At 48.1% G+C, this 12500-nt stretch overlaps 3 protein-coding genes across 6 annotated transcripts in view; 2 read left to right on the top strand and 1 right to left on the bottom strand.

Annotated features, from left to right (window-relative positions):
* The window catches only part of LOC125953647 (protein argonaute-2), a 22225-nt gene that overhangs the window by 8554 nt on the left and 1171 nt on the right, over positions 1 to 12500 (bottom strand). For 2 of the 4 annotated variants that reach the window (XM_049683345.1, XM_049683346.1), the window contains exons 1-4: positions 12156 to 12500; positions 6196 to 6331; positions 2147 to 2221; positions 1 to 453 (exon numbers count right to left, since the gene is read on the bottom strand). The exon at positions 1 to 453 is cut by the window's left edge and continues 163 nt beyond it; the exon at positions 12156 to 12500 is cut by the window's right edge and continues 1171 nt beyond it. In XM_049683345.1, coding sequence (XP_049539302.1) covers positions 1 to 453; positions 2147 to 2221; positions 6196 to 6313 — 646 coding nt within the window. In that variant the 5' untranslated portion in view covers positions 6314 to 6331; positions 12156 to 12500. Of the gene's footprint in view, positions 454 to 2146; positions 2222 to 5143; positions 5690 to 6195; positions 6332 to 12155 lie in introns of those variants that run through there. The other 2 variants (XM_049683347.1, XM_049683348.1) reach the window with 2 other exon arrangements.
* On the top strand, positions 5670 to 6861 carry LOC125953672 (uncharacterized). The gene is made up of 3 exons (XM_049683377.1): positions 5670 to 5873; positions 6486 to 6613; positions 6686 to 6861. Exons 1-3 carry the CDS (start codon positions 5728 to 5730, stop codon positions 6859 to 6861), a joined length of 450 nt encoding a protein of 149 aa, XP_049539334.1. The 5' UTR covers positions 5670 to 5727.
* LOC125953674 (uncharacterized) lies at positions 6907 to 7193 on the top strand. The gene has a single exon (XM_049683380.1). It carries the CDS (start codon positions 6907 to 6909, stop codon positions 7096 to 7098), a length of 192 nt encoding a protein of 63 aa, XP_049539337.1. The 3' UTR covers positions 7099 to 7193.

The raw sequence follows: 12500 nt of genomic DNA, 5'->3' as shown, positions 1-12500 counted from the left end.
TGATCGTGACACGGAATACACGATCTTTGCCTTCGCCCGGTAGCGTTACCTCCAGCTCGAGACGATCATTCCCGATCGGTAGCAGGTCGCGCGTGTACAGATTGTTACGCCCATCGAAGACGGGCTTCAGCGCACCAAACAGTTTGCTGTAAGCGTGCACCATCGTCTCAATAATCTCGCGATTCACCTTGCGTGGACATTTGTCCGGTTGAATGTTGATATCATAATGATGGACGAAGCCACGGGGCATGGTGATTTGGAAGTGATTCGCCCGCAGCACGATCGGACGACCCTCGCGACCAAGATTGGGCCGACGGGGGCACGTGAAGACCGGTAGATCTGGAGGCGCTGGCGGTGTGGCCGGAACCACACCGAGCGCTTGAGCTCCACCACCCTGCGTACCGGTTGTGGTCGCCACCGTAGTCGGGTTGACCGTTGCTCCCGCTGGTGGTGCTGCGTGCGTACGTGCACACGTCATATCGTTCGCCGAGCGTCAATCAAAACAGAATTTCCGATGGAATTTCATAGGATTTTTTGTTATTTTTGTATCATCGAGCAAAAATAGCAAAAACAACATTCCAAATTATCCGTGATATAAATGAATAGAGTTCGTGGTGATAGACGTGAAGTAGAGGATGAGGAAAATGAAACGAAAGAAAAAATAAGGAGAAAAAAGAAGAAATGTCGCTATTAGATATTAGTCATTGGACGGCACGAGGCGATCGCTTTGGTTTTGGGTGCTGCTTGACGTTGCGATGATGCTGCTAAGGCTACATCTCCGATTCGCTAGATGTGGTTTCGCGTCCTCATTCGGCATTCGGAGGTACCTGCACCTGAAAATACAACAACCCTGCGCATTTCCCTAAGCTCACACAGCGCGACGTACAGCTACTGCAGCCGCCAGATGCTGAAACTTTGTACAGATGTATCAGGCGATAGCTCTGCTTCAAGGATTCAGTGTTAATCTGTGCCCTCTTGCCAATATTCCATTGCCAATCTAAATTTTGTTCATGCTCTTCGCTTTATCAAATAGTTTGCAAATTTTGAATTCCTTCCTTGTAATATTTCCAGTATTTAACACTTGCTCCTTTTCCGGTAGCTCATAGCTTTCTTCGTTTTTTGTGTATATAAGCGATGAAAAAACTAAGAGAAATGATTCTCTCGAGATGAGGCAATTCATAAGAACAAAAGCAAAAGACAAAAAGAAAATAACCAAAACATCCAAAAGAATGTAAACTATTTGTTCGAAAAAAGGAATGAAGAAACGTGAGATGAAGTCTAAATGCAAAGAGAGTTATTGTGACGCGAACGACACTTGCCCATACGTATTTTCTGAATACGAACTCAGTGAATCATATTTTCATCTAGACTCAGTAAAGCATGTTTTTCATTGATTAATGCTGTTAGTGACAGAAGCTTAACATAGTTATTTGCAAAGTAATTCGTATGTACACAAGACATTCTACTGTCACGTTTGCGTTAATATGCATTCAGGCATCGGTAAATCAGTTAAAACATTTAGCTCTCCCAACATTCACCGTGGAAGAATGTATATCAAATGCGATCCTTTTGGGTTTCAAAATTAAAAATCAATAATAAAAAAGGGAAAAACGGAAAATCTGAAAAAACCAGCAATCAAAGGACCGCGATCAAGAATAATATGATAAATGAAACACAAAACCAACGATGTGAAACGCACGGACAAGACAAGAGGTGATATAAATTGAATGGTTTGTGTGTCGTGGTTGATTTTTGAGATAGGGAGGCAAAATCCTGCTTCGTTCTTTAGACTAAAACATTGTTTCCGACGGGACGAGAAATCGTTGATAAGGCACTCTTTGGTGTGTTGTAGTAGAATTTTCTTCTTTTTTCATTATTTTTTGGCAATTTGGATCCATTTTTGAATTTTGAATTCTTTTGTCACTTTTGCGTTTTTCGAATGTATCGATTCATAAATTAGTTTTTCTTCTTCTTTTCACTAGCATTTCAGTGGTTCAGAGCGGTAATCTTCTCAATCAATGTTTTCCTCCTTTGCTAGCTATTTTTCTTCTACATCCAATCAGTTTGATTCCTATCGATCGACAGTAATTTATGAACAATAGATTCGAAAACATGTGTCAAACAAAGTAGAAAGCAGGTATTTTACGTGATAGTGTATCGAAGCTGGTCTGCGACTGAGACGGACTTGGGGGCCTTGGCGGCGAAGAAGTCCATGGTGATTCTAAAAATAAAGAGAAGAAAAAAAAGAAACGGAAAAACGATATTTTCTTTGCGCCACAACTATGCGTATGATCACCACACAATCCACATTCTACCACACAACGAGACATTAAATTGGTGGGAAATGGGAACAGTACGAAGGAACACAAAAACACGCATCAACTACCAGGGTAAACAGGGCTATAGGACGCATAAAAATGCAGAGGAACCAGGAAATGGAATGGAATGGAAGGATGCAAAGGGAGTTGCAAAATTTAAAAAAAACCAAATCTACAACAAAAAGAACGTTGCTACAATTTTCCAAACAATCGACGACTCCATTCAAACCTGAAACTTATGCTACAATGTTCATGATTAACACAGATCAGAATGTTGAGTTGGTATGACGAATATATTCTATTGCAAAATGAGCTCCCTAAACGCAATTATGGCTGAACAGTGAGCCGTATGTTAATGACACGTCGAAATGGCAACAGATGTTGCATCATGCTTTTCGGCAATGACTAATGCGCGAACATTCCCACAGTAGTCCGATTAGTTGAACGGCGGCAGTGATGCCCAATATGCAAAGCTTCCTTATGCCATCTGTGGCTGTTGGTTAAACAACGAGTTCTTATCGCACTTCTTCTATACAGGGCGGTTAGAGTGCCATTGAGTTAGAATGCCGGCAGTTAGTTACGTTAAATTTTATTAATCCACATCGCCAGCACCCACCCCCTACATAGCGACCAACCGGCCGTACCATACGAGTGCGCTGCTGAGTCATGCGAAAATCACAGTAACCCGCGCTCATTCATCAGCTGGACACCGATTGTGACATTTCACATCCCCACACGCAACCGACCAGCGTGCCAAAGACTAGTGGGAGGCTTAGATGCAATCTATGAAATAATCACTGTTTTTTAATGACCAACAATGATCAACAACCGGGCAGGGAATGGAATCGCTGTGGTAGGTGGTGATAAAACTATCGAAACACCACGAAACCACAGCAGCAACGTGACGTAGCAACCGAGCACCTTGGCAACGTAACGCAGCAACCGCCGGTGTTCCGTGTTCTTCCGCGGATGCAACAGATGTTCTGCTTTTGCGTCTCGGCGCACATTCCATTATCCTCCGCACATATTCCTCCATGTGCTTTGGGGCCTGCTCTGCTGCTCCACGAGCATCAGATCGCCAGCAACGTGTGGCTTTGGAACAAAACAGGGGAATCTCTTCGAGTCTAGTATTCTCTCCTCAGCACCAGGGTAGCAGTACTCTTTCGGAAGCATAACCTTCGTTCTCTCTCTCTCAAGAAAAACGATTTCTCTTCTAAAACCTCAACATCTTTACCACCGTTGGAGCACACAACGTGTTCACACAGAAGCGCTTAGATGTCGTTGACCTACAAAAGCGCGGTATCATCGAGTGGCAGGCCCCAGAGAAGAGCAAAGACGAGAGCAACGAGGAGCAGCAGCCTTTTGCGATGCAAACATATTAGAAGAACAGACGAAACATCGCCACCGCGAGACGAAATCTCTTTTCCGTGGACCCCAACGGTGGTGGACTCGGTGGAAGGCAAACAAAGAGACAACAAAGAGGGAACCCTAGCGCGGATCGAGAGCGATCGCTCGGCCAATATCATCGCACAACTCCTCGCTTACGATGGTGCTATGTTTTCGGTGGAGTATTTAGAGCAGACGCACCTTTGCGACAACCACCGGCGGCAGCGGAACTACATCACTATCCGTGTGTGAAAGAAACAGCAGATAAGCAAGGAAAAAATAAACCAAAATTAGGTTAGCCCCCCTGTCTTTCCGCCCTGCGCGTCGCGAGGGTATTTCGTGACGACGATCGCGCTTTTCTTGGCGACACCCACAGGCCACTCTAGACTCGGTGCAGAGCCTGACACTGGCCCCTTCTCCTCCTGCCATGTCTGTTGCTGGTTTGAAGGCGAAAAACGCATGAAACAGCCCTTTGTTCGTCCCGCGACGCTCGGTAACCCCATTGATGATGTTTGGAGCGTTCCATCAATCAAGTTACGCCGAACAAGCAGCATCAGGAGGAAGATAGTTTACCAGAATACGCGCCAAAGCGCATCTCGTGCGCTCGCGAGAGGAACGCAATCCCTTCCCCCCGTACGGCGAGGTACTACGGTACTACGATAGTAGCAAGGTTGTTGACATTTTTCGGAGAAAGCCAGCAACGGCAAAGGAAGAAGAAGCCCATCAAAACGGCAACGGCGCACAAGAACGTACAGCTCAGTGCGCTCTCTCTCTCTCTCCTTCTCTGGCCACTCGGGGGTGCTTGTCAAAGCGGCGCCACACGGCTGTTCGATGTTTTCATCGTCTCTCTCTCTCACACTAGTGAGCAACACTTGTGCAAAGTACGCGACGTACGCACACGGGGAGCAGGTGACACTTTTTACTCCATCAACCACCCATCGTCGGGCACGACGAACAAGTAGCATCATAGGGAGCTATGAGTGAAGATGACCACATTCTATCTCGTCTTTTGGTCTACTTAAGGATGGAGTCCGTCTCCAAATTAATGCGTTTCTTGGAACGCACACGGCAGAGTTTTTACACAACACTCGGGCCGCCCCTTCGTCAAGCTTGCGCACCACCTCAACCCATTTACTTGGCCGTAAAGGCTGCACAAATCCTCACACAAAAGGAGGAAGACACTTTAAGAACTTGAGAAGTACAGCAAATTATACTAAAATCACTCGTCACTCGTCTCTCCACAGAGTTATGCTGCCCCCTTCCACACCCCCTCTGATCCAGCGTTGACACTACTGCACTCACACACACGCACCCATGCACACACACACAGAGGCAGGCGGATGACGAATCCTTGTGGAAATGGCCTGTTTTCGCACTTTTCACAGTGAAATTGCTCCTGGTGCACAATTAATTGCGATATTTCCGGATCCGTTACTTACGTTGTCCTACGGGATACATGCTGAAGAGGTTGTGGCCGTGTAATGCTGCCTCTCGCTCGCTCGCTCGCACACTCGCACGCTTGCCTGCTCTGTCCGTCGTTCGCTACGGACAGCTTCTTCCTTAAATGGCCCAAAAACCCGCCCGCGACCGATCGCACGCCGCACTTTTCCGTCGGGACCGCCTTTCGTCGAACGCAACAGCTGCACAGGTGCGCTTTTGTCCGTTTTTCACCGAATTTGCACGCACGAAAACGGGGATCGCGAGGCGCGCGACTTTCACAGAATTCCCGAGCCAAAATGGCCTCTCGCTCACACGCACACCAACGCACACGTATCCGAACGCGCTTGGATTGGTGAGCTCCGGAATTGTCGTTTTCATCGTTTTTAACGAACCGAAGTTTTCGTTTTAGTCGTTTTTAACGAGCCGGAATTATCGTTTTGATCGTGAAATTGCTCGAGTACTGAACTCGGGTCTTTGAACGCACGCTCACCATCATCAACATTATCATCAACAACATCATCATCATTATGAAACAACATTGAAAACGCTGAACCGGAGCGGAAACCGCGAAATCGACGACAAAATGTCCATTAAAGTGGGTGGTGCATTCCGGCGATCCGGCGGAATCGTGTCCGCGATCGGAAAACAGTTGAAGCTCGTCAACCTGAAGGCGGTCCAGCGGATTACCGTGTCCTTCGATCCGTTCCACGAGAACGCCGTTCCGACGAGGTAAGGACAAACAACGGTTTCGGCGACCGCGATTCCCCGGCGGATGGCCAGGAAGGCGGACGCCCGTAAGGATACGCGCATGCGCCAACGTATTTCGAGCACTTCTTTTCTGTTCCAACATTCCGACCATTTCGGGGGCGAGTTGCGAAAATCAGGTAAAACTCGCGGCCCCGACCGACAGACAGGGAAAGGAAATTGCACAAGAATCGAGGTAAAATAGGGAGTGGAGTTGTGCTGCGTTCAATGTGGATTGTCCTGGACCGTCCAGGAGGGTTTTGCATTCCCGGGGAGCACTCCCGGAGCTAGTGGCAACCTTGCTTACCATTGAATGATTTGCCCATTATTACTCCGTTCAGTTGAATGTGTGTTGCCATATCCGAGTAGGCCAGAGAGTGTAGCTGCTGCGTGGTGCCCGGAGTTAGTTCCCGTTCCGTGGACATGCTTTAACCATGCGCTGCCTAAAATGGGGAAAAGATGAAAAGAACGAGATAGCCAGTTAGCATACAACACGAGCAAGAGTGTGATAAAACTATGGGCAGGAGAGAGCATAACCATCATTCGAGAACGTTCCGGATTCAATAACGGGGCCATGGCCTTTCTTCATATTTGCAGGGAGTTTTTGCACCATCTTTCGGCGCCGAAAATTTCACAAACCAACCCGACCTGCGTGCTGAAGACGGAGGTGTTCTGTGACCGGCGGCCCCCCTCGATTGTCTTCCAGCTAATACCATCAGTACAAGGTAAACAGCGCTAGACTAGAACCGTACAAATGCAGAACCATTTTCATAGTTTCAATTCCAACTCTATTGCAGCCGAGGCAAAGTTGAAAAAGGTTGAACTAAACAGCGAAAACCTGTCCACGCTCGAGCTGCTGAAGCTGTGCAATAGGCACGTGAGCGCACTAGCACCGAAGGAAATCGTCACCAGCGCCGTAAAGACCAAGTCAGAAAAGAAGGCTGTCGGCGGAGCGGGCGGTAAACGGCGTTAGTCCCGAGTGTCCAGCGGCTAGAAAACCAACAGCAGAGGAGACACGATGTCACACAAAAAGCTGGGCAAGGGTGGAGGACACATGGCCATCATCGAGAACTGGTATCACCAGATACCGGCCTTCACCGATGTGTTCACCGAGGAGAGCTTCTACATGTTTGCCGTCTGCTTCGTCCTCGCTACGATCGCCGTCGTGTTTGTGCTGTCGCGGTTCATCACCCTGAAGCCGGTGGATTAGTTTTACTACGGGGCCAGCCACCCCGGGGGTTATGCTTGTGTTTGCCGAGAGGAGAGACTGGTTATCTGTTCAATAAAACGTTCAAATTGAACTGAACCCACATGTAAGATGTATCAAACTTCCCCTTAATCTAATCGCTTCCAGATAACTTCACCCTATACTGACTGCAGGAGAGGGAACGGATCCCCGTATCAGGTGCCTGCGTAAAGGGATGGATTTTTTCTTACCTGACTACTTGACCGAATACTAACCGTTATCGATTGATTGCTTACAATGAAATTGTCCATTTCCATCACTTTTTCCACAATTTCTTCGTATGTCCACCGAACACGCAGAAAATATTAATAATAGATAAGTCCGATTCCGTCTACACTGGTTCACTGATTACTTCTGACCACCGGCTCCGTGCCCCCACCGCAAATCACACTCTTCCACCGGAATCTGTTACTTCACCTGAGTGCAGGAAAAACAAGCAACTAGCAGCAAATTTTCACATCACTTTCCTACGCTTTGGGGTTGCCGCACAAGGTGGTTCCACCTGCAAAGGTGGAAAGACTCACGGCCTGCACGCACGCACGGATCGGCGGTCGATTTGGGTCCTTCGTTTTGGGGAGGTGCCTCGGATCACGGGCCGGAGACACCACAACACGGCGGGAACGGAGAAACTTATTTGGAAATGGCGTCTCAAGTTCAATGTCAAGCTCAAACACATACACACGGGCACTCACACACGCGCGCGCGAGACTACAGTAATGGGCGGAAAAAATACTCAAACAATTTTAATCAAAGAATGTTTGATGAAATAAATTGTGCTATAAATCATACTGTTCAAAACTGGCTTCCTGGAAAATAATCCAATCACCGTGCGTTTAAACATTGAGGTGAGCAATTAAGGGGCGTGCGAAATTCGACACATGGCTTGGTACGTTTTTTGCATGTCCAATACTGTATGCATGACGTCAGAGATGCAGTTCTCGACCATAGCGGAGAGGAGCGGCTCAATTTGGGACTTACTGGAGCATAGAAGAGCATGGTATTCTTTGCATTGCTTTACCTTTCCAGAACGGTGAGCGTGCGAGCGAGAACACTCGCTGGCTTACCCTTCACGCTCGATGCAATTCAAGCGATGCAGTTCTGCAACGCAATAAATTTTTGGGGTCGTTGCATCGAACTCAGAATTGGGGCGCTTCGTCCCAGTACGTGTCGCCAGTCTGAGAAAAAAGGAACCAGCAAACGGCCTCATGTGTTACTGAGATTTGCATTAAAATAATGTTTTTCTATCGTCGGTTTTCCTCTAAAAGGAAAATTAAGCCACAAGACCTTGGGAGTGCATTTCAAAACAAAACTGACCCACGAGAAGAAAGTGAGAGCATCCTGAGCCACGTTGCTGGATGAGATCCTTAGCCCATTTACCCTCGCATCATCACGCCAATGACGACGGCGACGACGGGTTCGCTCGGTTTTCAATGCCATTTTCACGGTTTTCCTACGTCCAGAAAAGCTTTCGGTGAACTTCGTCCTTTCTCGCTGAGCGGGAAACAGACGCCCCACTGTACCACCCACATCAGGCACAGGACGGAAAAAGCGAACCTCTCTCTTTATCTCTTTCGGTCTCTCTCTCTCTCTCTCTCTCTCTCTCTCTCTCTCTCTCTCTGAGTTAGTAGTATCGTTTCGAAAATGCAGGCCGAAGGGCAACACAATCCTTTATCCTTTTTGCTTTTGCTCCACATTTTTCCCGGAGGAAGGCTCAAAATCCGTGGCCACCCATACTATACCGACACGGGTACACAACACAAGCACAGAGCACGAACAGCAAAGGCGACGGTGCTTCGACCGTCTTGCTTTTCTTTTTAGGTGAAAGTGAAAAGAGCTCTGCACCCGTTCACACGGCCATTTCCACTGCTTTTTCCGCTATCGTTTTCATGAGCGTTGTTTTTCTGGTTTCGCGTTTTGCCGTTTATCTTCCCCTTCTGCTGGAAAACAGAATACGGACAACTAAACCACTAAAATGCCGGTCTTCAAGGTTTCGATCAAATCTATACGCCTTACTTCATTTAACCTTTAGCAACGTTCACGACTGTGGATTCGGACCGACGAGGAGAAAGGAACCACCGGTCAACCGCTCAGCTGGTACCAGGCCAGAGTGTGCTCTCATCTCCATTCACACACACGCAATCCGCACAACCATACCGCCGAAACGGCCGAACTAAAATGATGACATTTTCTTCCCCAAAAAAAGCGGGGCCTCCATCTCGTGAGCATCATCTCGGTGTGTCTACGCATTCGTCTCGCGTGCGGTTTCGTCTTGTTACAGGCTGAGAGGCCGAGAGGCTGACCAAAGGTATCGTTCGGACTTGGTCAGCCAATTTTCTACTCCACTACGCAACCCCCCATCTGAGCCCTCCTCTACTCGATCACAGCAACCACAGATACCACAGCCTTCGGACAGTCGCCAACCAAATGAAGTCTGCACCCACGTGCTTCGCCTCTGGTCCAACCATTGCTTCAAAGGTTCGCCTACTTTGAGCATGGCCTCACTTGATGCTGTTACTTTCTTTGCTAAATTGGCTGCAGAGCGATCTCTAGAGAGATGTTCCTGAAGACTTTTTTTTTATTAATAATTCCTTCCGGCAAGAATGTAATTTAACGTCCGTCATAAACATTGGACTTTTGCGAGATACTTTTGAATTAGCCCATACACAATAGTAGATCCATGCATTTACAGCACCGAACTGTAGACGACGCACTGTACATAGTGTGTCCGGCCGCCCGGCCTGGTGATGCCTGGTCATGTCCCCCACCCTTCCTCCGAAATGGCACGGAAAATAATGGCCTCCAAACCTCGATGGACTCCGAGTCCGGATCGGCGCTGGACAGTGCCGGGCTGGCTGAAAGTCGGCTCCACAAGAGGAGGAGGAGGGAAAACTGGTTATTTCTTTTGTCTCTTCGTCGCTTCGCTTCTTGCTGTTTCCCAGTTGCGCCTTGCGTCTCTGCTTATTGTTGTGTGGTTTTCGCTATTTTTTTTTTGGTTTTTTGTGGTGAAGAGGGAGAAGGAGATGAAGGGGGTGTGCCCCGGAGGGGTCCGCAGAGAGCGCACCTCGCGATATTGGTATGGAATGGGCTGGCGGTAGCAGAGGCTGGCGGCGGATCGGATTGAATTCGCTTCGAGACCCGCGTGTCGATCATCGCGAAGTGCGTCGCCGGGGCGATGTAATACCCGGGTGGCGTCGGGGCCGGGGGCCGTCGAGATGACTGTGGCGCGATGAAGTTCGCGATCACGTTCAGGACGTAGCAGCTTCGTGTGCTGGAGAAGTATATATGCTTGTGCAGCGATTACAGCGATTCGCTTGCCTTGGCCTGTGTGTGTATGTGTGTGGGTCTGCGTTTGGGGCCCCCAAAACATCTGTCTGAAAACGCAAGGGCTTCTTGACCCAATCCGTGTCTCTGAGCTGAGAATAGCCGCTGGCGCCCAAAATGAAACCCCCTCAATGAAAGGTTTCCGCCACTCGGCCTACCTCCCATTTCCGGCACGAACCCTGAGCCCTCCTCTCTGAGCCCCCCACCATCGAAGTTGATTCGCTGGCGACGTTGTCGGCTGACCCTTCCAAAATGGCAACCCACTTTGTGGGTTTGTGAGTCCTTGTCTGCACCACGGAATCGACTAACGGTAGCGGTGTTACATAGAGGAAATTAATTTTAATTATCCCTTCACTCCAGAAGGGTCATCACCTTCAATACTCCATCCTCCAAGTCAATGTTTCGCGTATCTATCCCGTTCGTTCATCGCCAAAAATATGCCACGCACAAATCCGGCATTATTAAGAGAGAAAGAGAGAGAGAGAGAGAGAGGGTGACCGAGAAGCCAAATTCATCGATACCGATCGGCAGAAACTTCATAAAAATCACTCGCAACGATCGATCGAATGTGAAAGTTGTGCGAATGGCCAGCACACCAGCAGCCAGGATGCATATCCTACCTCTCCTGTTATCTCCCTCTTTTCCAGCGGCTGTAAATGCCTCCTTTAAATATAAAAATGACACAGTTTTTGCACACAGAGACCACACAGAGCAGACGATATCTACAGACCGATGCCAGCGGGAGGTGGGAGTGCCTTGAAAAGTGGGCTTAATGCTTTTTACCTTCTTTTGGTTGGAAGAGCACTATGTATCTGCTGCTGCTGCTGCTGCTGTTACGTTGCGACTCGTATTAACTGCGCTGCAACGATGTTGGCGCAAGAGTATTCCATGGTCAGCGTTCTTCTTGGGGTCGTTACAATGAGGTAAAACGTGTGGAACCACACGGTTACGATGTGAATCTGGGCGGTCATAGCGGCCAAGATTTTTTTGGAAATCACCTCAAAGATCGTCTACCAGATGAAAAATCGAATGTTGAATTCACGGAAAACCCCACATTACGCTCTCTGTGCCAGACTGCACAGTACATAAGCTCCAAAGTATCCTCTTCGAGAACCACATCGTCCTTCACCCACACAAACGCAAGCCGACATCCATCATCAGGAAGAGCAGCAACAGCAGCAGGAGAGTATCCTCGGCTCGGCAAGGTCGCGAAAATGTGCCAGCAAGGTCGTCTGGCCCAAAAAAATAAATATAAGCCAACGCACACCAGCAGCACGAAGAAATAGCCGAGAGAAGAAAAGGAAGGATGTTTGCCTTGGATGTCCTTTGCTTCTCTACGGGGAGGGGGAATGTTGGGAAACCAGGTGGGTCGACGTTGTTGCGCCGTCTTGCGAGCATAGAGTGAGAGAAAGAGAACTGGAGTTCGGACGACGTGTGCTTTCAAAAAGGATTAAAAGGATGGCGAATCTTCGGCGAATCCAAGCGGGGGGATTACCGTCTGCCACACATTATCTTTACGTACCATCGAGCTCACGGAGCTCAATGTTTGGCAAACACAACAATGTATTTGGGTCATCTCACGTGCTCCTGAAGAACGAATACATCTTAAGCTGTTTGGCAAAAGTGGAAGGATTGTAACAAATCGCTTTGATCCGATGATTCTGAACTTAACCCCCGTTTCTTAGTAAGATTTTACTTACCTTTTGCTGGAACAGATGTGGTTTGCCCTTGGATGATGAATTCTTTTGCTGCCACTTGCTGTACTCCTCGAATGGCCTCGATTGATAACACTATCACACCAAGATACAGCTTGCAGGAATATTTTTATCTTCTTCTGCAGCACCTTCAACGGGGACCGCGCAACGGTATTCGAGGATTTACCAGCAAAAACTTACTACACTTGTTTTTTTCTTTTCACTTCCTTCAACTTCTATTCTCGACACCTTATCGAAGGGATTGGATGGGATGGGATTAGGGGAAAACGTGATAAACCTCACTCACAACACACATCGACGTATGCCCAACCGAAGCGTATCGTATCGTCA

The sequence above is a fragment of the Anopheles darlingi genome, chromosome 3, assembly GCF_943734745.1.
Source record: "Anopheles darlingi chromosome 3, idAnoDarlMG_H_01, whole genome shotgun sequence".
In the NCBI taxonomy this organism is placed as follows: domain Eukaryota; kingdom Metazoa; phylum Arthropoda; class Insecta; order Diptera; family Culicidae; genus Anopheles; species Anopheles darlingi.
Note: the sequence above shows the minus strand (reverse complement) of the source record. Positions and strands in the feature narration are given on the sequence as shown.